Source organism: Talpa occidentalis, unplaced genomic scaffold (assembly GCF_014898055.3).
Source record: "Talpa occidentalis isolate TD23 unplaced genomic scaffold, MPIMG_talOcc4v2.1 talOcc4.13, whole genome shotgun sequence".
Classification (NCBI taxonomy): Eukaryota; Metazoa; Chordata; class Mammalia; order Eulipotyphla; family Talpidae; genus Talpa; species Talpa occidentalis.
Genome location: NW_023601322.1, coordinates 69,108,435 through 69,134,515, shown reverse-complemented (window position 1 = coordinate 69,134,515; position 26,081 = coordinate 69,108,435). Strand labels below are relative to the sequence as shown.

At 37.7% G+C, this 26,081-nt stretch overlaps 1 protein-coding gene across 1 annotated transcript in view; it reads left to right on the top strand.

Annotated features, from left to right (window-relative positions):
• Positions 1-26,081, top strand: part of CTNNA1 (catenin alpha 1) — a 176,287-nt gene that overhangs the window by 28,136 nt on the left and 122,070 nt on the right. The window contains exons 2-3 of the mRNA XM_037509201.1: positions 2,216-2,324; positions 3,632-3,827. Coding sequence (XP_037365098.1) covers positions 2,220-2,324; positions 3,632-3,827 — 301 coding nt within the window. The 5' untranslated portion in view covers positions 2,216-2,219. The remainder of the gene's footprint in view (positions 1-2,215; positions 2,325-3,631; positions 3,828-26,081) is intronic.

The following is a 26,081-nucleotide window of genomic DNA, read 5'->3' as shown; positions in this document are numbered from 1 at the left end:
AGCTTTGCTCAGTTTATAGTAACATGGAGAATCTTGAAAGACGTAACACTTTTTCTTCAAGAATTCTTTATAAGGAATGTACAGTACTTAATATTTCATCATATTAGGAGGCATATATCAGATGTTTCATTATTAGCAATACTAAGTTTAGTTATTTAAGGGAGTGACCACTGGGTTTAAAATTGTAAAGGTACATCTTTCCCCCTCTGCCTACTTAGCAAGTGACTTTCAGGAGATATTTTGACATCTTACAGCTGTCCTGTTCCCCAGTAGTCTTTCACCTAATGTTTTTAGCATCCACTGATAATCCTTACCTGAATCAACTATTACAGAGGGGGTTGCAAAATGGTCATTTTCTAATTCTATTTCTACATTGATGGTAAGGAAATTCCTTCTCTGTCTACTTTATTTATTTTTTTTAAGATTTATTTATACAAGAACCAGGGCACAAGCCAGATGCGCAGGAGGGTGAGAGGATTCACCAGAGACAGAGCGGGGAACAGAACAGGCAGACCGACGAAATACATTGCTGAGGGGAGCAGTGGGTGTGACAGGAGAGGTCTGCTGGCCATTTGGGTTGCTCCGAGGCCAGTGGGGATCGAACTGGCACTGCAGAGGCTATGGACAGCTTCACAGCACTGCGCTAAACCGCCTGCGCCACCAGAGAGGCCCTCTGTCTACTTTCTTTTGAGGATCCCTTTGGTCATAGACTGTCTCAGTTACAGGGCAGTTACAGTTAATCATTATTTTTTTTTAAACTATTTCTTTTAAAAGATTTATTTATTTATTATACAAGCACTGGGTACAGTCAGGAGCGTGGGAGGGCGAGAGGATTCACCAGAGACAGAGTGGGGAACAGAACAGGCAGACTGATGAAACACACTGCTGAGGCGAGCAACGGGCGCAGCAGGAGAAAGTCTGCGCGCCATGTGGGACCCTCGCCTGCAGCCGGGGATTGAACCAGCGCTGCAGAGGCTGCAGGCACCTTTGCAGCCCAGCGCTGAACCGCTGCGCCACCAGGGGAGGCCCATAGAGTTAACCATTCTTAATGATACTAAAGTTGTGGTAAATTTCACATATTTTTAATTTGATCTTGTTAGTCTTTATGTCTGTCCTTCCTTTCTGTATAATAGGGTTTTTCACACCTAAGTGTAAAGCTTTTCTTTTGTGGGGGGGGAGGAGTGGGAAGCTTTGTTTCTTCCCTTCAATAGTAAAAAAGACCTGAGCAGTGAAAATGTCTTCCCCCCTACATATTAACACATTTGTCTTTTACAAGCTATACAGTATCCCATTGTATGGTGGTTATGTGAGTTATTCAATGATGTGTTGTTTGAAATTTAGGTAGTTAACATTTTTTGATTGTTTACAGAACTGTTGTGAACCTAAAGGTATGCACGTTTTTTGCATAAACCTTAATTTTTGTTGTAGAATAATACTCTAGATGTAGAATTGCTGGGTTATAAGGATGTACTCTTTTAAATGTCTATCAAAGGGTTGTTGCCTAGAAAGTTTGTTAGTGTTACCTCTATACATACCTCTACTGTCTTGCGTTTTTTCTTTAATCTTTAAGGCATTACTTCTAAAAAGAAACACTAACAGCTGTATATTCATTGAAGTCCTTCCCTTTGTCTTGAAGTATCCATCTAATGGAAGTTTACCTTGACAGTGATACAGTGATATTTGACTAAGTGCAATTTGATAATTCTTCTGGCTATGAGTAGTAACAACTGTAGGTGCAGGGGGCAGCAGACTTAAACATAGTTATGTTTTAGTAGAATATGATAAGATGTTCTCAGAGAAGCCATCAAAAAAAAAAAAAAAGAGGAGAGGTATGCTTTTTAGATTACACTGTACTATAAATGTTGTGGAGCAAAAAAAAAAATGGGGCACTTCACTATTCAGCTTTTCATCCTACTTCTTAGTTGGTGTGGAAAGTGAAGTAGGACTATCTTTGTGCCAGAGAAACCCAAAGAGAAAAACTGTATTTGGGAATGCCCTCTTATAGTACCACTAAAGTTTGTAAACTTGATATTTTAAGTATAAGAGGTTCTAAGAGTTACTGGGCTCTCCTGTGCTGGCTGGTAAGATTTTTTAACCCCCAACTTGTGGTGAATGTGGCTTTCCTGTTGTAAAAGTCTTTAAGCAGGAGTTTTGTTACATATTACATTTTTCTGCTTGATGTTTTTCTGACTTTGGCTTTTCATCTCTCTTTCAGAAAAATGACTGCTGTCCACGCAGGCAACATAAATTTTAAATGGGACCCCAAAAGTCTAGAGATCAGGACTTTGGCGGTTGAAAGACTGTTGGAACCTCTTGTGACACAGGTAAAAATTTGAAAACAAATACATAATTGCAACATGGTTACATAGTAATAGGACTGGATAACAAATACAGAGCAAGATTGGCTCTTTACTTCAAATATTTAGTTTGAATGATTGAGTTTAGATAGGTAGTACTTACATGATTTGGCTCCACTAATGATTAAGCATTGATGCATGGGTTCATTTAACCAACATAGTAGCTGCCATTTTCTTCAGTCTTGTTGGAAATAACAGAGGTAGTACTATCTACTGCATTTTCCAATATTTGCACATTTGTGGACATTGCTTGGCTTCACTCTTCTTGGTAGGTATATCCAAGAAAGATCAGGATATGAGACCTTGACTGTAAAGTGTCTTCACCCTACTTAACATACTTTTCATTGTGAAGTTCAGTTAACGGGTAATTTATTTTGAGGTTGTAGGGGTTTGGTATGTTCTGTTACAAATATGAACTTCATAATGTAGTGACATTTTATTGTTAGCAGGTAGTTCTGTACTTTTAGTGTTTGCATAGTTTGCTAGCATACATGGGGGGGGAATCAGATAGATATGTTATCTTTGTAAATGCCATTCCAACCCATAAACTAGTATTGTATATATATTATGTAAACGTGCACACACATACATATTTAAATATAATGTGTAGGAATAGGACTCAGGAATATTTTCTTTCTTAGACCCCCACTACTATAGCCCTGGAGGGAGGTCTTTTATGTGGCAAATTATACTAATAACACATTTTTAGTCACTTTCAAGCTACCAATAATCTGGTTGTAAATGTATTAATAATGGTTAATGTGCTAGGACTTAAAACACCATCACAGCTACTTTAGGCCATTGTTCCTTTCTTAATAAGGGCCTTTACTAATTAATCGCTGAGATTTGTGTGAATAAACTGTGAAAAGATTTCAGAAGCGAACTATCTTAAATTATTTTGCCAAGTGGCAAAATGTGACCTCCAGATAAAGTTAAGTTCCTGTTCTCTTTCTGCATATTCTTGATGACATATAGCAGAAAAGGCTAAGTTGTTTCTAATCAGTTTTTGATTTCTGAAATGAAAAAAAAAAATACAACTAATAGGTTTGAATAATTGAAATATTTGTTACATTTCTTATCCATTGAGATAACTAAATTATTTGCTGTATGTCTTAAATATGGAGGGAGTTGTATGGGTTTTTGTTAATGCTTACTGAAATCTCATAAATGTGATCATTTGGTTATAATTTTTTTTTTTCTGTCTTTAACACTGTTAGTTTTTCTGTTTTCATTTTAATTGACTGCGGTTTAATTTTTCAAAATGAAACCTCTAGGTTACAACTCTGGTAAACACCAACAGTAAGGGGCCCTCTAATAAGAAGAGAGGTCGTTCTAAGAAGGCCCATGTTTTGGCAGCATCTGTTGAACAAGCAACTGAGAATTTCTTGGACAAGGGGGATAAAATTGCAAAGGAGAGTCAGTTTCTCAAGGAGGAGCTTCTTGCCGCTGTAGAAGATGTTCGAAAACAAGGTAGGTTAATATTTTATACAGAGAGAGGCAGATGTTTCTGGAAACTTAATCTGTGATGGAACCTTTTGTAATCAGTGATCCCATTCGTATATGCTTGCCTTTTGCTCATTTGTACAAGCTTAAATTTTAATCAGGAGAAATACTAAAAGAGGAGCATCTTTTTTTTTTTTTTTGGTCACATTTTATTCATTTGCTGTATGTTCACATAATTTTAATTTTGGAAGTATAGCTTCACACCTCAGCATGTATACATGCTTCACTTCCCCTCCACCAAAGCTCCCATGCCAGCACACTCTGACATTACCCCTCTGCTGCTTTTCTGGTAACTACCATATTTTTTGCAGAGTCTGAAAATTATTTTTGTTGTGTTTTGCCAGTTTGTTTTCTTGGGATTTATATTCCAATGATGTGTGAAGCCATCCAGTAATTGTCTTTTACTTTCTGATTGACTTCTTTTAGCATAATCACCTCAAGTTCCATCTGTATTTTCACTAAAGCCACAATTTCATCTTTTTTTTTTTTTAAAGATTTATTTATTTATTCATACAAACACTGGGTACAGTCAGACGCGCGGGAGGGTGAGAGAATTCACCAGAGCCAGAGCGGGGAGCAGAGCAGGCAGAAGGACCGAAGCACACAGCTGAGGGGAGCAGCGGGCGGCAGGAGAGGTCTGCGCGCCATGTGGGACTCTCCTCCGGTGGCCAGGGAGCAGCCGGGGATCGAACCAGTGCCGTGGAGGCTGTGGGCAGCTTCGCAACCCAGCGTTCAACCGCTGCGCCACCGGGGAGGCCCCAATTTCATGTTTTTAAAATAACTTTGAGTAGTATTCCGTTGAGTGTATATCCTACAATTTCTCTCCAGTTATGTCAGTGAACTTTTAAATTGATTCCATGCCTTGGCTAGTATGACTATGAACATTGGTGTTCATGTATCTTTTTGAATTAGTGTTTTCATATTGATGGGATAAATCTTGGAAGTGGTATTGCTGGAGAATATATGACATTTCCATTTTTAGTTTTTTTTTTTTTTTTAGATTTATTTATTTATTTATTTATATAAGCACTGGGTACAGTCAGAAGCGCGGGAGGGTGAGAGAATTCACAGAGCCAGAGTGGGGAGCAGAACAGGCAGAAGGACCGAAGGACACTGCTGAGGGGAGCAGCGGGCGGCAGGAGAGGTCTGCGCGCCATGTGGGACCCTCCTCTGGTGGCCGGGGAGCAGCCGGGGATCGAACCAGCAATGCAGAGGCTGTGGGCAGCTTCCCAACTCAGCGCTCAACCGCTGCGCCACCGGGGAGGCCCCCATTTTTAGTTTTTAATGGAATCTCCACCCTGCTTTCCATAGAGGCTGTACCAATTTGCATTCTTTCCAATAATATATAAGGATTCCTTTTCCCGCATATGCTCACTGACATTTATTTCTAGTCTTTTTGTTGTTGTTGTTAAAGATTTATTTATTTATACATACAAGAACTGGGGTACATGCCAGAGGGGGGTGTGTGTGATGGGGGTGGGGGTGAGAGGATTCACCAGAGAGAGTTGCAAGCAGAACAGGCAGATCTACTGAAATATACTGCTGAGGGAAGTAGCAGGCGAGACAGGAGAGGTTTTCTGCATCATGTGGGTTGCTCCCTGGCCAGCCAGGGATGCTGCAGTGGCTGCCAATAGCTTGATAGAGCTGTCTTTAACCCCTGTGCCACCAGAGAGACCCCTGTTTCTAGTCTTTTTGATAAAGGCCATTCTCAGAGGTGTGAGATGATACCTCTTTGTGATCTTGATTTTCCTTTCTCAAATAATAAGTGAAGTTGAACATTTTTTCATGTGTCTGTGAGCCATCTGTATGTCTTCTTTGAGGAAGTGTCTGCTAGGTATTTTGCTCATTTCTTGATTGGGTGTTTTTTTTGTTTTTGAGTTTTATGAATTATTTATGAATTTTAGAAATTAATCCCACAGGAACATCTTTTTTTTGGGAGAATTTGAATGCACTTATTTTGGGTGTTCTAGTAATAGTCTTGGAAATACTGTAATATAGTTTTTTTTTTTTTTTTTTTTTTAGAGGCATGTTTTATTTATTTGTTTGTTTGTTTATTTGTTTATACATGCACTGGGTACAGTCAGAAGCGCGGGAGGGTGAGAGAATTCACCAGAGCCAGAGCGGGGAGCAGAGCAGGCAGAAGGACCGAAGTACACTGCTGAGGGGAGCAGCGGGCGGCAGGAGAGGTCTGCGCGCCATGTGGGACCCTCCTCTGGTGGCTGGGGAGCAGCCGGGGATCGAACCGGCGCCGCCGAGGCTGCGGGCAGCTTCACAACCCAGCGCTCAACCGCTGCGCCACCGGGGAGGCCCTGTAATACAGTTTGATGGGGCAGAAGTTTACTTTCCATAGTTCTTGCTGAAGATACAGGGGTAATAAAATGGGAAAATATTTAGCCAGTCTGTAAATAACCTAGAAGTTTCCCCATTCTGTCAGACTGGTATGTTAAATCAACCACGTATAGTTGCTCTGTTTTGAGTTTGAAATAAATTAAGTCTGGACTTAAAGGAATTATTTTTGAAACTCAGTTAATAAAAAGTGACATGATAAACCATAACTTACCAGTAGTTACTATTAGAAAAGCCATGGTCACTCTGATACTACACATATGAAAAGAGCACTTTATTTATTTATTTTCCTTTGAAATTTTATTAATATATTTTTTACATCCTTCTTCATTTTTGTACAATGTATGCTTCCTCAACTCTCTTATAGTCCCATGAAATTCCCACCACCAGTTCACTTGTGTACCATCATCATAGTCCCTTCTGCTCTTCCCACCCCTGTTTTGACCGTACTCCCCTCTGCCCCCCTGTAGACTATCTCTCATTTATAGTTGCTTATTGATTTTGATACTTACTTTAATTCCTTTTTTTCCCCTGAGCCCTTATTTGGATACTCTACATTCCTCCTAAAAGTGAAACCACTGGCTTATTTCTTTTCTTCCTTTTTTTTTTAAAAAAAGATTTATTAATTTATTTATACAAGCACTGGGTACAGTCAGAAGCGCGGGAGGGTGAGAGAATTCACCGGAGCCAAAGTGGGGAGCAGAACAGGCAGAATGACGAAGTACACTGCTGAGGGAAGCAGCGGGTGGCAGGAGAGGTCTGTGCACCATGTGGGACCCTCGCCAGTGGCCGGGGATAGAACCGGCACTGTAGAGGCTGCAGGCAGCTTCGCAGCCCAGCGCTCAACTGCTGTGCCACTAGGGGAGGCCCTCTTTTTGGCTTATTTCACTGAGCATGATCCCATCCCGCTCCATCCATGTTGCTTGCAAATGGCAAGAGTTTATCTTTTTTGGTTGCTGAGTAATATTCCATTGTGTATATGTACCATATCTTCTTGATCCAGTCATCTATTTTTGGGCATTTGGGTTGTTTCCATAGCTTACCTATTGTAAATGGTGCTGCTATAAACATAGGGGTGCAGGTGTTCTTTTGAATTAATGTTTATGTGTCCTTTGGGTAGATACCTAGGAGTAGAATTGCTGGATTATATGGAAGCTCCATTTTTAGCATTTTGAAGAACCTCCACACACCTTTTCAGTGTTTGGATCAGTATTCACTCCCATCAGCAGTGTAGGAGAGTTCCTTTTTCTCTATATCCTCGCCAACAATTGTTGCTAGTTTTTAAAAATGTGCCATTCTCGCTGGTGTAAGGTGGTATTTTATTGTGGTTTTGATTTGCATTTCCCTGATTACGAGTGATATTGAACATTTTTTCATGCCTGGTGGCCATTGCATTTCCCCTTTGGAGAAGTGTCTTTTTTTGACTAGGTTGTTTACTTTGTTTTTGTTAAGTTTCATCAGCTCTTTGTAGATCTTTGGGATCAGTCCCTTGTTATTAGTGTTGTGTGCAAAACTTTTCTCCCAATCAGTGAAGTGTCTCTTTGTTTTGGTTAATGTCTCTTTTGCTGTACAGAAGCTGAAAAGAGCACTTTAAATCTAGAAGATTAACTTGTTGAAACCTGTAGTTTTGTGGTAATCTTTTGGTCTAGCTGGAGGAGTTAAAAAAAAGATGGAGATTTTTATAGCACTCTTTGAGTCAGCCTACAGGAACTGAGCCCCCACTCTGTGCAGGTGCTTCATTGGCCTTTGGAGAATCTCAGTTCATCTCTGATGGCTGACAGTATTTTGCATAGTCCACTGGAGTCATATATCATTTTCAGCCCTGTGGCAGTATTCAAAAATGGGTAATAATTAAATGGAGATGTTATTTCCATTTGTGAATTTATGAAGTAAAAAACCTTGATTGGTAAAACATTTTTTCTCATATTTCAAACTGACAGAAAATATTCCTAATATTCTAAATAATAAGATTATTTAAATTTCATACTACTAGGTGGGTGGCTGTATTAATTTGCTAGGACTGGCCATAATAAATTACAACAAACTTGGTGACTTGGAACCATAGAACTTTATTCCCAGATAGTTCTGGAGAGTTATCTGAAATCAGGATGTCAGCAGTATTGAATTCTTCTTGTGGACTCAGAGGAAGAATCTGTTCTATCCCTCTGTCCTAGCTTCCAGTGGTTGCCAGCAGTCTTTGGCCTTCTTTAGTGTTCCTTAATATGTAGGCCTGTCATTGCGATCTCTGCCTTCTGCCACATAACATTGTCTCTGTGTACAAAGTTCCCTTTGATAAGAACATCAGTCATAGAATTGGGACTCACCTTAATCCGCTATGACCTCATCTTAACTTGGTTACATTTGCAAACATTATTCCCAAATGAGACCACAATTGCATGAATTTTGGGGTGACACTATTTATGGCTTTTGAATGTTTATTTTAAAGCAATTTAATTGTCTAGTTAGGGACATATTTTGATTTTTCTGTTGAGAAAAATCAAGATGACTGTTACTTCATTGTCCTCTGTGAGAAAGTTTTGTTCCCCAACCCTTCTTCCCTCCTGTAATGAAACTATAATAATCTTAACAGAGTAATTTGACCAAGTATTCATTGAGTTTAGTGACCAACACATTTATTTTCAATATGCATTTAATTGTTGCAGGTAACTTTATTTCACTCTGTATGTTTCTTGTTTCAAAGTTTCTCTGATGTAAATCTGTAGCAATCAAGATATAATACAGGCATCTTCCCTCAAAACTCCCTCCATTATGAATGCATATCTAAATTTTTGTTTCTTATTATTTTTATTTGTATATGAGAATATCTGTTATGTGGCTCTGAATTATAAGTACTTGTCTGTCCTAGTCTGACTTTGCAATTATTTATGATCATGATCTATTCACCGTAATATGCCTTGAAGAAAAGAAAAATATAACTGCCTTCCATCATCATTAGTACATAAGATGAAAAGCTGAGGTGTCTTGTTTTTTTTTTCCCCCCTCTTGACTTTTTTCTTTGGGGAAAAAAGTAGTGAGAAACACAAACTCTCTCTCCTATCATAAATAGAACAAAATTTGTTAAGCACTTTGGTTATATGATTAAGCACAGATTTTTTAACCAAGCAAGCCTTGTTGGTTGTGTTGTTACAGCTATTTGCTCATTATCCGAAACCTTGTAGAGGTTTTAATATATCTGCAGATTTTTTGACACTCCTCCCTTAAAGTCTAGCCTAACTCAGATCCTGTTGAATATGTGTTGGACTTACAGACCCCTGCTTTTATTAAGAATAGGTAGAGGAAGAGATGCTATCTGCTTTCAAGGCAAAGTCATAAAAAGATTATAGTATTATGCAAGTTTTTCTTCAGAGATTATTCACCCTGGATGAAACTGGCTGCTGTGTTCTGAGGACACTCAGGAGGTCCTATAGAGAGTAACTGAGATTTCCTGTTAACAGTCAACACCAGTTTGCCAAGCATGTGAGTAAGCCACTTTGGAAATAGATCCTATAGCTCCAGCCAAGTTTCAGATGTCAGCAGCCCCAGCCAATCCCAAATTCCTGACCCAATGAAAACTTGTGAAGATAATAAATGTTTAAGTACCAACTTCTGGAGTAATTTCTTAGGCAGTAAAACCATCATTCCCAGGCCTGACCTCAGTATTTCTGAGCACTTAAGTAATATACTGACGTAACTGCTGTGAATTTTTTTGGTATATAAGACATAGAGTATGATCTACCTATAGTTCCACAGCAGATTGACTAATTAGAGTTAGCTTTGTTTGCATTTCCGGTCTGTCACTTAAACACTAGAATACTTAATTGTGTAATAAGATTTCTTTGTTTTGAATCATTGTTGATTACTTTTGTCTAATACAAGTTGACAAATTATTTTCTAAAAAACCAAGTAGTAGGTATTTTAGAACTAACAGGCTCTAAGTTTTGTTGACAGTATTCAGTTCTGCACTTTTGTTTGGAGAGCAGGTATAGACAGTACATAAACAAATGTCATGACTGTGTCCCAGTAAAACTTGGCTACAAAAACAGGGTGGACCATATAGGGCCCATAGGCATATTGTTGGCATTTTTCTGATCTCAGGTTTTCCCAGACTGTTAAAGATAAGAGTTCACTGTTTTCAAAAGAGTATTTATTTAGAAAACTTTTTAAAAAAAGATTTATTTATTTATTTATACAAGCACTGGGTACAGTCAGAAGTGTGGGAGGGTGAGAGAATTCACCAGAGCCAAAGCAGGGAGCAGAACAGACAGACTGACAAAGTACACTGCTGAGGGGAGCAGTGTGTGCGGCAGGAGAGGTCTGCGCGCTATTTGGGACCCTCCCTGGCAGCCGGGGATTGAGCCAGTGCTGCAGAGGCTGTGGGCACCTTTGCAGCCCAGCTTTCAACTGCTGTGCCACCGGGGAGGCCCCTATTTAGAAAACTTTTAAGTCAGAAATTAGAGCGTCCATATATTTTGAGTTTTTGCAAGCCTTATACTTTCTGTGCTATTATATTTAATAAGCACAAACTTAAGAATATATAGCTTATTAACTTGATTTTCTTTTGTGTTTGCCCCTGATAACATGAATAATAAACACTGATTATTTGTGAATACCCTATAACCCTCTCATTTGCAGTCTTAGTGGGTAAAACATTCATGAACATGTGTGAAAGATCACTTTACATCATGGTCAGTGAAATGACCAGGTGAGCCTGCAGTGGTGTCACCAGTTGCATAGCATCCCAATCCCTGTGTTTGAGGGATATCATTATACTGCCAGTCAGCCCAAACTAGTTGTACATTGTAGTTATATGAGCTGAGGCAGACATGTCTGTCTTAGCCCTGCTCTTTTAGGATCATGTTCACCCCCTCCAGTAGATCATTTTTACCTTAAACTTTTCACAGTGGTAATTGAATAATTATGTTTTCCCTCTCCAGGCTCCAGCAGGACATATTAATTGCTGGGTGGTGACCATTTTCTGTGACACCTATCGTGGTACCTTATCCATGGTTGGCACTTAAGTGTTTGAAAAAATAATTGATTCTGTGAACAAAGACTGTTGCCTCAAAAATTAAAATGAGTTTTCCTTCCCAGTGCCAAATGCAAATATAGAGGTAGGACATAGAATCTTCCCTTTTAAATAAAATTGACATAATTTCTATACCACAAAATTTACCCTTTTAAAGTGTATAATGTGATGATTTTAGTATATTTAGAGTTGTGCTGATACCATCATTACCTAATTGTAGAACATTTCATTACCCCAAAAAGAAACTTCATACCCCTGCGCAGTCATACTTACTTGGAAAAGAGCCCATAGAAGAAAGGATCTAAATGTATTTAAGAATCCTTGAGTGGGGCTCTGACCAGAAAAAACGGGCCCTTTGTTGGATAGGAAATACTCAAGAGACAGAAATGGGAAGATCTAGATGCTAAACTTGTTTGAAAAAGGAGAGACATTCAAAAAAGAGGATCAGTGATGATAAATTAGAAGTGGAGTAATGAGGAACAGCATCTGTAAGAACAGGCTTTTTTAATCTACTAGTTAAACTTCACTGTTGCATCTCAAAGACCAAGATTGGAGATTTGCTGCTGCATCAGAACTTTCTTTCCCCTGTAATTCACGGGCATTCCCAGGTGGATACAGAAGTGCCAAAGACTTTGAGGTATTTATACCTTTATGTCCTTCTATACTGCTAATGTTAGCCTTCTCAGTAAAGGGACCAAATTGATGGTTGGTGTTCTGAATTTCCTGGGAAGAAGCTTGCGTCATAGAAACTAGAGTGGGGAAAGGACTAGGGGACCATGTGATCCTCATTTATGAAAAAAGACGACTATTTTTCCTTTTTTGTCCCGGAGCTCATATTCAGGACATAGACAGGAAGAGTGTATCAGTAATGTGAATGGCATCAAAAATTGAGTGGATTGAGAAGGGTAAGCATGAGATTAGAAGGTGCATGGGTCTTGAGAGGTGAAAGAATGGAGGGGAAAAGTCATCCAGGTAAGGAGTTGGAGAAGATTTTTAGAGGGTGACTTGGACTGCCTGGTGAAGCAGGGAGAATTGTCAGGAAAGTGACACAGAATCAGAGACTTCTGTAGTTAGTATAGGGCTCACAGGTTCAGTTTCACATATGCTCAAATATGTCTAGTAACACAGGACTTGCTACCTCTGGAAGCAGTTTTTCCCAATGTTGCTTTGTGTTTATTTTTAAAGCTTTTTTATTTTTAAACTGAAATATGTCGTCTTAACTCTTTTCCTGTTTTAAGAAGTTCTGCCATCTGGGCAACACAGAATACGAGGCAAAGTGGTGTACTAGGGAGATTTGTCTTTGAGCTACATGCAGGAAGAGTTAAAAGATCGTCATAGTGCTGGGGGATGAAATGGAGTTTTAAGGAAGGGATTGCTATAATACAATAGAAAGGGAGAACCAGCCAGTTATGCAAATTAACTGCCAGTTGCAAATGTATACAGGTGCAAATGGCTGATGATGTTCTCTATAGATAAAACCAAGGCATGGGTATATGAAAAATTTTAACAATTTATTTTCCTATGACTTGGTTCAGTTGGGGTATCTGTTGAGGTAGTGTGTACTACTAAAAACTGCAGGTGAATTACCTAAAATTAGAGCATATTCTTCTTAGTGTAGGGCCATTAAATTCTGATGTGCCAATTTTCAGTCCCATTAACGAGTTCTAGATAGTTTTTGCTTTGGTGTTTGTTTATACAAATAAAAAGTCAACTAACAGGTTTATTAAGTTTCCTTGACTTTTTATTTTGAAAAAATTATAGATGCACAGGAAGTAGAAAAGTTACTACACAGTGGTTCAGTGTACCTTTTGCCCAGATTCCCCCAGTTGTTCTATCTATGAATCTGTAATATAATAACACAAGGAGATTGATGTTGGCACAATATGTGTATAGTTTACTGTTTTTATCACATGTGTAGGTATCTGTAGTCAAGATACAGAACTATTCCATCACTACAAAGCTCTCCCCTCATGATACCTCTTCATAGTCACTACCACACTATTTATACTCACTATCACCCCTAATCCCTTGCAGTTGATCTGTTTCTATCTCTAAATTCTGTCATTTCAAGAATGTTGTTTAAATGGAATTATGCAATATATGACCATTAGAATCACTTTTTTCACTTAGCATGAAGCCCTTGAGAACATTCCAGTTTGTGTATGTTAACCATGATTTGTAACTTCTTATTACTTGTTAGTGTTCTGTAGACATTCCATGTTGGCTATAGCTTGTCTTTTATCCTCTTAAGTAGCTCTTTTGCATAGTAAAACTTTTAGTTTTGATGAGGTCCATTTATTTATTAATTTTGTGGATTGTGCTTTTGTGTCATATCTAAGAAGTTTCCACCAAGCTTTAACTCATGAAAGTATTTTTCCTGTTGTCTTTTAGAAGATTATAGTTTTTCTATTGAAATTTTTTAAGTTTTATATTTGTCTATGACTTATCTCGGGTTAATTTTCATATAATATGTAAAGTTTAGATTATGTTCATTCCCTCTTTCCCCATGCATCCAGTTGCTACAGTTCCATTTGCTGAAAAGAATGTCATTCCTGGGCCTCCCAGGTGGCACAGCGGTTGAGCGCTGGCTTGTGAAACTGCCCACAGCCTCTGCAGCGCTGGTTCGATCCCCGGCCGAGTGTCCCACATGGCGCGCAGACCTCTCCTGCTGCCCGCTGCTCCCCTCAGCAGTGTACTTTGGTCCTTCTGCCTGTTCTGCTCCCTGCTCTGGCTCTGGTGAATTCTCTCACCCTCCCGCACTTCAGACTGTACCCAGTGCTTGTATAAATAAATAAATAAATCTTAAAAACAAACAAACAAACACCAATTTAAAAAAAAAAAAAAAGAATGTCTTTTCTCCGTCAAAGTGCTTTTGCACCGTTGATAAAAATAGGTGAGCTGTTCTTGTGTGGGATTATTGCTGAATTCTGTATTTTGTTCCACTGATCTATATATTTGTCCCTCTGCCAATACTACAGTCTTCATTGCCAGAGCTGTAAAAGTCTTTGAATTGCGTAGATTGATTCCTCCCACTTCATTCTCTTTCTAAACTGGAGCTATCCTAGTTTGTTTTCTTTTTTTGCTTTTGATGTACAATTTAGATAATCTTTGCCATGTCTACAAAAAATTTGATGGGAATTACATTAAACTTATAATCAATTTGGGGAAGAATTGATCTTTGTACTATATTATCTTCTAGTCCATGAACAATATAGTTTCCATCTATTTAGATCTTTCTTGATGTCTTTCATCAGTGTTTACCATATAAATCCTCTACATATTTCCTTAGATTTACACTATATTTCATTTTTGATGATTATAAATAGTATTTTATATATAATTTTAGATCCCCTTTCAAGTCCTTGGCTATATGCATATCTGCTTTACCCTAGTTTTAATTCTAGCTTTGATATCATTTGATTATTTTATTTTGAGGATTTTTTTTAATGATTTGGTATAACCTTGAAATTTATAAACTTTAAAACTGCATACTTTCTATTTCATCATTTCCCTATTTTTGGACTTAAGTGTTGTTTTTATGTTTCGTGTGTGTGTGTAGAAGAACTGGGGGCCAGAGATGCAGGGGGGCAGAGGATTCATCTGAGACAGAATGGGAAGCAGAACAGGTGGATTGACTGAAATACACTGCTTAGGGGAGCAGTGGATGCCATGTGGGATAGCTCCTTGGCCAGTGCTAAGATTTAACCCTGAGGCCTCCAGGGGAGGCCCTGTTTTTATATTTCTGATACAAATAATGCTGTTGTGAGCTTACATTATGTACATACAGTGTTTTCCCTTTTTGGGGGTTGGTGGTGGTATTATTTCCTTGAGATAAATATACAGAAATAGGTATATAGGGACACATTTATTTTATTTTTTTTAACAAATTGAATATAATATATATACACAAAATGCACAAATCAGTGTACAGTTTGATGACGTTTTACATGCCCATGTAATTATCTTTCAGAAAGTTTCTTTTTCTTTTTTTAAAGATTTATTTATTTATTTATACAAGCACTGGGTACAGTCAAGCACGGGAGGGTGAGAGAATTCACCAGAGCCAGAGCAGGGAACAGAACAGGCAGAAGGACCGAAGTACACTGCTGAGGGGAGCAGCGGGCGGCAGGAGAGGTCTGCGCACCATGTGGGACCCTCCTCTGGTGGCCGGGGAGCAGCCGGGGATCGAACGGGTGCTGCAGAGGCTGCGGGCAGCTTCGCAACCCAGCGCTCAACTGCTGCACCACCGGGGAGGCCCCCAGAAAGTTTCTTAAGGGAGAGAGGCTTAGGGTTTCTTAAGGGAGATAGGCTTAAGGTCTTTTAAAATATATCCCTAAATTGTTCTCTAGTAGAGTTATTAACTACACTTTGCTAATTTTCCTGATGTTCATAGAACCTTACCAATTAAAATTATAGAGTTTAACTCAAACTTATTTACTTATTTATAACTGTGGTAACATGGGGTATCACCATCAGGTATTACCACCATAGTGCATCCACCACCAACTCTTCCATACAGACCATTATGCCTCTGTATGCTCTACAGACCATTATGCCTCCCTCCTTGCTGTCCTGTTCTTCCCTCCCTCTTCCCCCACCTGCCCCCTTTGGTGTGTCTGTTCTGAAGTCAGCTATCAAGGGTTAGTTTTACAACTTGTTTTTATCTGTTAATTTAGTTACTTTGTATTCCACATATTAGCGGCACTGTCCAGCATTTATCTTTCACCTTCTGACTTAGTTTGCTTAGCATTATCCTTTCAAGTTCCATTCATGTTGCTGCAAATGGCAGGGGTTTATCTTTTTTGATCGCTAAGTAGTATTCCTGTGTATGTGTGTGTGTTTGTGTGTGTGTGTGTGTACACGTACACACGTACGTACGTACACACATCTTCCTGATCCACTCATCTGTTCTGGGGCACTTAGGTTGCTTCCATAGTTTAGCTATAATAAATAATGCTGCAGTAAACGTGGGAGTGCAAGTTTCCTTTCAAATTAGTGTTTTTGAATTTTTTGCTTAGATACCTAGGGGTAACATTACTGGGTTGAATGGGAGACGATGTTTAATGTTTTGAGATACCTCCATACTGCTTTCCATAAGGACTGGACGAGTTCACATTCCCACCAGCAGTGTTGGAATTCCCTTTTATCCATATTGTTGCCAGTACTTGTTGTTTCTGGTCTTTTCATTATGGGCTATTCTTACAGGTGTGAGGCAGTGCCTCATTGTGGTCTTGATTTGTTTGCATTTCTGTAATAGTGATTGTGAGCATTTTTTCATGTGCCTATTGACTGTTCTAATGTCTTCTTTGGAGAGGTATATGTTGAAATCTGTTGCCTATTTTTTGATTGGGGTCTTATGTTTTTGTTTTTGTAAAGCTTCATAAGTTCTTTGTATATCTTTGATATTAGTCCTTTGTCAGATGTATTATATGCAAATATTTTCTCCTACTCAGTAGGGTGTCTTTGTTTCAGTTATGGTTTCTTTTGCTGTGCAGAAGCCTTTTAGTTTGATACAGTCCCAGATGTTTATGTTCTCTTTTGTTTTCCTTGCTGTTGGAGATGAATCCCTAAAAGCATCACTAAAATTTATGTCATGAAATATTTTGTCTGTTTTCTAAGTGCTTTACGACTCCAGGTTTTACATACAAGTCTTTGATCAGTTTTGTGACTCAGTCTTACTTAAGGAAAAGGAAGTTTATGGACCTTTGTAAATGGGAATTCCAGGACTAGATCCTGACTAGTTCAGGCATGGCTAGATGTGACTGACTCAGAGTAGATGAGGCTTTCTTCATCACTTGCCTTCATATATTTCAGTTTACCTCTCTTTTCATTGGATAAAATACCCACTTCTGGTTTGAAGTGGTCATCCTAGTTTTGTCATCCCAGCAGAAAAAGAACTATTCTTCCTCAGTATCTATATCTTAGTCACGTGGGTACTGATTATCTCTGCTTGAGTTATGCTTATGCTCAGCACTGAGCTAGTTTCTGTTGCCAGAGGAGAGGAACCAGCGAGTCTGGAACACCTGTTCACCCTAGGACACAAAAAAGGGGGGAGGTGAGTTCTCCTGAGGAACAAGGGGTAAAGTGGTATTGAATGGAAGCAAATTAACTTTTTGACAGGTAATGGGATGATATAGTTCATTAAATTTTTGTATATTTTTATAGGTGTAAAATGCTTCCTTTTGAAAAACTTACATTATTTTGAGGTAATTGAGTTTGATCATTTCTTCATGTTTATTAATATGTCTGATACATGATAAAACTTGTGAGAGTCCTAGGGCCATGATGATACCACATTGGTGCTTCTTTATTGAAACTAATTTTTCGTACTGATTTGGAATTCTACCAAGTTTTCAGAAATTGAGACATGATTTTTTGGGGGGGCTAGTAGTGATAATCATAAATTTCCCAGCTCCGATTTGTTGGTTGACATAGCAAAGGTAGTATTAACTTGGAGTTGAAAATCGCGAAATTATTGCATATGTTTGTAATAGTTTTAATGGTAGTCCTTGAGAGGATTGTTGCGTTCTGTTGCCTAGAGCAAGGATTGTAGCTAAAGTCGGTGACTTTTACTCCTAACAGATCATTTTTTTTTTGTTCCATAATTGCCATATCAGTAGCCACAGCCAGTTACCTCTCATTTATGTGCTGTTATTCACAAGGTAGACAATAAGAAAATATCTAGATAATTCACTGCAGTCCTTTCCTTTAATTTTGAAGAACATTTAATAGTGACACCTGTATAATCTTTCTCCCCAAATGTCCAGAAGGTGAAAATAGAGTAAATTCTTCTATTAAATCTCCTTGTTATTTAAATAGAGTATAAATGGGCCTCCCTGCTGGCGCAAGGGGTTAAGTCTCAGCACTATGAAGCAGTCAGTCACTGCAGCAGACTTCTCCTTTCTCACCCACTGCTCCCCTCAGCAGGTATTTCAGTAGATCCACCTCTTCTGCTCCCCACTCTGTCTCTGGTGAAACCTCTCACTGCCCCCCCCCCCACCTCTGGCCTACACCCCAGTTCTTGTATGCATAAATAAATATTTTTTAAAAATAGAGTACAAACATTTCAATATTTGGTTTATAATTACTCTTTCACGTCCCAAGTCTGTTTATGCTGAAACAGTATTTGTCTTAAGATTTCTTTGGAGGCTTTTCTTTTTGAATTCCGGCTTTTGGGTCATTACTACATTTCAGGTAAACTTTGATTATAGTACAAGTATATTGTCATGAGTAGAAATAGGACGACAGCTTTTTGAGAACAATCTATGGTGTTCAATACTAAGTCTCAATCATTACAAGAACTACTTTTTTAATTAGTATCTAGTCCACTTAGATCAAGAAAGCAGTACTTACTATCCTACTAAAATACTAGAGTTAAAACTTTTAAGTTTGCTAGAATCTGGGTGATCTTAGCACTTGCACTTGATTGGTGAGAGTACTCTAAATGGGTTTGTTGCACAGATAGTTTTTTCAGTTTTTTTTCAATTTGAAAGCACAGAATTAACTGATTAGATAAAACTGATGGTCTCTTAGGATATTGTCATGAAGAAAGAATAGGCAATGAGGGTTTTTAAATCATATTAAGACATACTCTAGTAATTATAAAGTGAACATATATAACCATCTTCCTTGTTATAGCTTGAATGATTTGTTTATGGAGCAAATACACATGGAAAGGTGTGCATGTGTGCATGCATGTGTGTGTATATATTTTATTTCGTTGTGAATCTTGGCAAGGCAGTTTTAAGAAAAATAATGTATTTTATCCCTGACAAAAAGGTATTGAGCACAGGCTGTCAGTTTCTTGAAGTATAATTTTCTCCCGGTAACTGACGAGAGCCATAGTGAAGGAGGTGAAAATTGGTCTCCTGTCCAGTGCATATGTTGACATTTGCAGACTAATGTACTCACATCTAATATAGGCAGCCTGGAAGATAGATGTTAAAAGGCAGATGTGATCAGGACAAAGCAACTGTCAGTGACTGTTCAAGTAGATTTTAAGAGGTAGGTAGGAGAGTGAAGTTTAGGTTTGCTAAGTCTGTGATGTGAATAGCTTTGAGGAACTTCGTGGGTGTATGAGATGGCATTTTAATTTGCCTGATCTCGTTAGTATGGTTTTCATCAGGTTGGGATCATGAGCTTGATCTTACATATGGGCTCTTTAATTTTTTTGCAGGAGAAAAATGACTACCAGGTATTCCTACCCTGAAATGTTGAATATGGGTTTCAAAAAGTGTTAATAATGATGTTATAGAAGAGCAATAGCAGAGAACATTTAGCATTTGAAAAAAAGATGAAAGTTAGATTTCCAGATTAGTAAAATCACTGTCTTCATTACACCTAACAAGAAATCAGCTGATGTTTCTTACACTCTTGTTTCTTATTTGTTACCCTGCTTCCTCCTGCCCCCCTTTCCTGTTTTCTCTTACTTTTGTGGATATCTCTTTTCATGTGATGCCCTGCTGACGGGTCTGTTGTTGGAAGTGCTCACACTACAATTCTTTTTTTTTTTAATTTAAATTTTATTTTTATATTCCCCTTACAATTACAACCCCCTTATTTTGACCCCAAGCCCTCCTTTCCCTGCCCTCCACCCCCGATAGAGTGTCTCTGGTTCATAGTTGTTTGTTGATTTTGATATTTTCTTTCTTATAGTTATTCTTTTTCCTGGTCCCTTATTTAAGATTTCTAGATTCCTGCTATGAGTGAGACCATCCGGTATTTTTCATTTTCTTTCTGGCTTATTTTGCTGAGCATGATCCCTTCCAGCTCCATCCATGTTGCTGCAAATTGCATGTGTTTATCTTTTTTGAATGCTGAGTAATATTCCATGGTGTATATGTACCACATCTTCTTGATCCAGTCATCTATTTTTGGGCATTTGGGTTGTTTCCAAAGCTTAGCTATTGTAAAGAGTCACGCTACAATTCTTACCCTTCATATGTTCCTGAGGACTGTGATTAATTAAGAAATTGTTCATTATTGATCCCTTTCCCTCCACTCTTACCATTTAATCCATTTTCTCTTGCTCTTCATTTAACTTGAGCAAGAAAAGCAAAATATAAATCCCCCCCCCCCAATTAACTGGTTGTCATCTGGATGTTTTATGTCTTAAAGTTGTCTGTCTGATTTAAATTGTAAGTCTTGAGGGTGAAGGCTGTATTTTCTTTGACTTGAGATGTGTCAAGGATGCTGTCTGCTTCTGGATCACTACCCATGTATGTGTGAGCATATGCTGCTTGGAAAGACTCGGGTTCTGGTGTAGTCAGCTTAGAAGTAAGGAAAGGAGAATGAAGTTATTAAATTCTAATGTTTCCTGTAATTTTGAAATTTTTCTTCTTTCTTTAAGGTCTATCTTTTTACAAAAATAAGTAACACTAAACAAGATAGTAATACTTTTAAATTATCGTAAGTAATATTGTTGCCTTAGTATATTTGTACAATATGGTTGAGGAAGTTATTTTAGGTATTAAAATTTTGACTTTGGCATGACTTCAACCATGATGTTACAGTAACATGGTTTCTACTAGTTAATTTCTGAAGAAAGTGATTCCAAGTTGAAATGCATGTTATGCATTTATTTGAATGTGTAATCAGGAAGTAAGTGCCTCTCTTTGGAGTGTTTCTGAATAGCAGCAGGGCACACTTGAATTAGTAAGGAAAATGAGAACATGAATATGTGTGGTACTCTATTTTAATATTTTTTTCTTTCAAATCCATTCTGACAACTGGAAAAAGAAATTTCAAAGCTCCTTATCCTCAGGGCTTGGGAAAGAGTGTAGGTCAGGAGTTTTTCCATGCTCTATTTTAACTGATAACTGATTCATTTGATCTTATGTTATTGTATTTAATAACATGGTATTAAATGTTTATTTTCTGGATTGATTTTTAAAAGATAAACAGTTTCGTGAATTAAAAACAGCATCCCAAGGAAAGTTCTCTTAAAGCATCTATCAGGAATTCTTTGACTGATTGTTGCTTTTGCTATAATTATCATTCATTGGTCTGTTTTCCTGTCAGTATACCCAACTGATGAATGGAAAGGTGAAGGTAGAGAGGGTTAAGTGTTTTATTCAGGGTATTCCTCATATCATAGGGCATGTGGATTATGCCAGATATATATTACCATTTGATGTCTTTTCTTTGGGGCTATGTTATGAAATGTTTTTTCAAACAAATATTACCAGTTTATCTTCATTAACAAGTGTGGAAAATGGCTTATTTTATTACCAGATCATGGGTAATGAATTTAATTTTGGGGAGGTATAGGAGAAAGATGGTGGGACTGTTTGGAAAATGGCAGATAACCATTTAGTATCTTGAAGTTATCCAATAATTTTGTGAAAGCCTTGGTCTGGTCAGTTTATTTCATAAAATGAAAATTGATGGAATTATAATAAAGAAATAACAGTTATACCATATTTTGTTGTGATCCATTAATCAGATATTCTAAAGAGAATTTGGTATAAAGCTGATTCAGGGGAGCTAAAGCATTATAAAAGTAATTTTTAAGAGTCAGGAATTCCATGATAGGAAGTCTGAATACTCACACCCAGGACTGATTGTTTTTTACTCTCTACTGTGTGAAAATAGGTCAAACTGTAAATAGATGGTTTGTAACAGACTTACCTGTGATTTTGGTTGTTTACAATGTGGTTTTTTTTTTCCCCCTTTTGACTTATCTCTGGGTAGAATTAAAAACATTCTAAGCAAGAGTGAATTTCTGTAGTGAGCATGTTTTTGACAGTACATGCATAAGGAAGGAAATAAAAATCAACTATAATTTTGTTACCCAAATATGAAATCAATGGTTAACTGTGGTTTAGACCCTTCCATTTTGTTTCCTATGAATATACTCACATGGATGTACTATGTTTTGCTCAATTGTATTCATTTACTTTTCTTACTTAATGGCTCCCCTCAACATCTTTCAATATCATTGAGTGTTCTACAACTGATTCTTTTCTTAAAGATTTATTTATTTATGCATATAAGAACTGGGGGTGTAGGCCAGAAGTATGGGGAGTGAGAGGATTCACCAGAGACAGAGTGGGGAACAGATTAGGCAGATATACTAAAATACACTGCTGAGGGGAACAGCAGGTGAGTCAGAAGTCTGCTGCACCATGTGGCTTAGCTTCCTGCCTGGCCAGGGATCAGGACAGCTTAATAGTGTTCTGTCTTTAACCCCTGCGCCACCAGGCAGGTCCTACAACTGATTTTTTAATGGCTAAATAATACCAGAAAATTAAGGAACTTCTCTTTAATATTATTATAGCCAGAATTTTATTTACTTATCAAAAATTTAAAGGAAGTATGGCAAATAAGACAGCATTTTATTTTAAAGACTGAATGGCTGCCATTGTTAACAAGTTAAGCATGAAATATTTGAGAAGAAAAAAATTTAGATACCTAAAATCATTTTGAGATGAAGAAATCAAACTGACTTAAGCAAGGTCCTCTTGGAAGATGGGGAATCAGAATTCCACATATGGTTATGAAATTGATCCTGAAGTGGTTAATTTAAATATCCTTAAGATGATAAATGACTTTTAAATCTTCACCTGGAAACTTTGTCAGGTGAATATCTTCAAATATCTTTTCCTGTTGGATGAGGTAATTAATAACATACTCTCATAGAATGTTCTATTAAGAAATGTCTATATGAAGTTAGTATAATAGTTGAACTTCTGTTGCAGCAACTAAACAAAAAATAATGGTAATGAGGTTGTGCCTGCATATGGCTCCCTTTTTTTGCCCCCTTGACTTACCCATATTTTAGATAAACTTCTCAAGATAATTGATTTCACAAAACTTTTGTAAAAGGATTTAATAATGTATGCTAATTTTACTTTTTCCTTTTTGCAGTGACACTAGTAGACATGAGATTTTTAGTGCTTTAGAAAAAAGAATTTTTGTTTATTGACTTTTTGAGCACTTTATTCCTTTTCAGAAAATTGAGTTTTATGTATCACAGGCTTGAATTAAAGATTGCACATTTTTGATCATTTAAAAACATTTTTCTTTTAAAGTATATTCTGTATAGAAAGTTCAACAAAAATAAACAGTAGGAAATATACTGCCTTGTGAAACAGCACCTGTTGTAATTTTCCTATGTCAGTATAGTCTTTCCGCATCTCACCCCATGACGTAAGCACATTTTGATCTCCTTTCCAATTGTGCAGAACTGGTTGTTGTATTATTTATGGTGGAAATTTAAAAAAATTTTCCAAAATATGATACCTGAAAGAGGGTAGATTGTGTAGCTTACAATATATAAATGATGTTCCTTCTCTGATTTGTCAAAGTTCTTTGTTCTTTTGGACTTAAAGGTTAGGAAAGGTTCTGGCCAAGGAACACATTGAAAGTATCGTTAATGTTATTTTAGGGAAGGCATAACTTTGCTCTACCTTTTCTGTCTCCTTAAAGGACTTTTGAAGAGTATAGAGATGTTTTCATAGCTTTTTTTCTGGGAATGTGACAACCTTTGCTATGGCATTGTGATCTTTATGGAGCTGTGAGGTTGTAAATGGGATAGGCAATGACCAGCCCCTAAAAATTAGAAGAAACCTCAGATTATTTTAGTTTTTTCTAAGATGGAAAAACTAACACCAACCAGGGGAACTAAGTCAAGCTTTATTTGTTGCTGATACCAACAAAGGACCAGGTTTTGCTACTTTTTACTTTGTGGGGATTTAAATGACTATGAAGCCGCCACCCCCCCCCCCCCCGCATTACTGTTTAAACATTAAAAATTAAAAGAAAAAAAATTTTCTATCTTTTTAGAAAACTTGCTAGCATGACTTTGTTTCTAAAAATGTAATAAACATTTGGTGTGTGAGTAATAGCCATATTCTGAATAGGTTCTAGAATTGGAGAAGGTAGATGACGGAGTTAAAAGTGCCTAGAAGTGTTGGTTGAATTTTGCATGCATTACTTCAATCAATTTTCAAAACAGGCCAGTCAGGTGGGAGAATGGTGTTCTTATTTCATAGAAGAGAAAACAGGTAGTAGCGAAGCAATACAACTTGCAGATAGCTCAGCTGGGTCCAGACCAGGTTTCAATATCTTATGTTACTTACACCAGACAGCAGTCTGGGAGAAAAGTAGTATATATTCATTAACATTCCTTTGTAACATTCTTTGTTTTAAAGGATCAACATAATATAAGCTCTCATTTCCTAAACTCAGGAAGTAAAGAAAAAAGCCAACCCTTCTCTTTTTGCAGTCTGTCAGTCTCAGTGGGTGCGCGCGCACACGCACACACACAGACACACACACACACACACGCTCGCGTGCGCACATGCACACACTTTACTCTTGTCCTTTTCCTGCAACTTTATAGAAGGTTAAATTGCTTTGAATGGAATTTGCTCAAACTAGTTGATGCTGAAAGGCCTTGTTCTTCCCTGTTACTGTGAGTTTTTGGTTACTTCCTTTACAGTTGCCCTTTGTTCTTCTTTTGAACTCCAGAGGAGGTTAACTTTTTATCCCCATTTTATTTTATTTTATTTTTTTTAATAGAGGCATGTTTTATTTATTTATTTGTTTGTTTGTTTTGTTTATACACGCACTGGGTACAGTCAGAAGCACGGGAGGGTGAGAGAATTCACCAGAGCCAGAGCGGGGAGCAGAGCAGGCAGAAGGACCGAAGCACACTGCTGAGGGGAGCAGCGAGCGGCAGGAGAGGTCTGCGCGCCATGTGGGACCCTCCTCCGGTAGCCGGGGAGCAGCCGGGGATCGAGCTGGCGCCACAGAGGCCGTGGGCAGCTTCGCAACCCAGCGCTCAACCGCTGCGCCACCGGGGAGGCCCTTTATCCCCATTTTAGTTAGGGGAGTATGCTAGGGTATAGACATGTTGACAGATAGGATTTTAAGGCAGCTGGAAGAGTAGTCATGGGTTCTCTTAAGTTCATCTTCTCTGTGTCTTAGTTAATACCCTAGTGTAGTTGACTGGAGACATTTGGGAGAAGGCCAGAAGACCCAGTTATTTTCTCAGCCTTTATTGCTAACCTTAGACACATTGTTTGCCTCAGTTTTAGCAATTTGTCTTTCAGTGCAGACAGAATGCTATTGAAAAGTCTTACAAATATACTCTCTAATCTAATTGACAGTTGTATTTATTGGTTTTAAAGAATTCTCAATTCTTTTTTAAATTTCTTTACATCTCAAGTCGTCCTTGGGTCATGTTTCTTTTACAGAGATGACCATTCAGCAGAAGTTTGAGGACCTTGTTTTTAGCTAGCGATTTACTTAAATGTTCATAGTTTTGTGAGCAGAGAAAATTTAAGCATTTTCACCCACTATATATACAGTTTTTTATTGCCAACACCATTATGTCAGCCATATTAAGGATTTACCATTATGGCTGGTGGATGTAAATATATATATTGACTTTGCTTCTTTCTTCCATTTCTACTTTCATTGTCATTTAACCTGATAGTACTTTAGAATGATATACTAGCTATAGAAAGCATGAGATTGTTTAAGGGGAACTTGAATGGGAGTGGGAATTTAGAAGGAGATCATGATGAAAGGGAGATTAATTTTGTGAGAAATTGAGGGATTAATGGAGAGAGGTTTAGTGATGAAAATTCATTTCCTCTGCATGAGTTTTCATTTATCTATTTGAATGTAAACTAATTGTTGAAGAGTTTAATTTATTTAGATGGTCTGTAGATTTAATAATCTGCTTTAAATTTATCCTTTTGGTCTAATGTAGATCGTTTTTCTACCCATACTTCTTTCATTTGCTTCATTTTTCCCTGGTGCCTGCTTCAGAGTTTCTTGCATTCTCCTGAATACCTCATTTCTATTTCTGTCTTGGTCAGTTTTTAGGAATGCCTCAC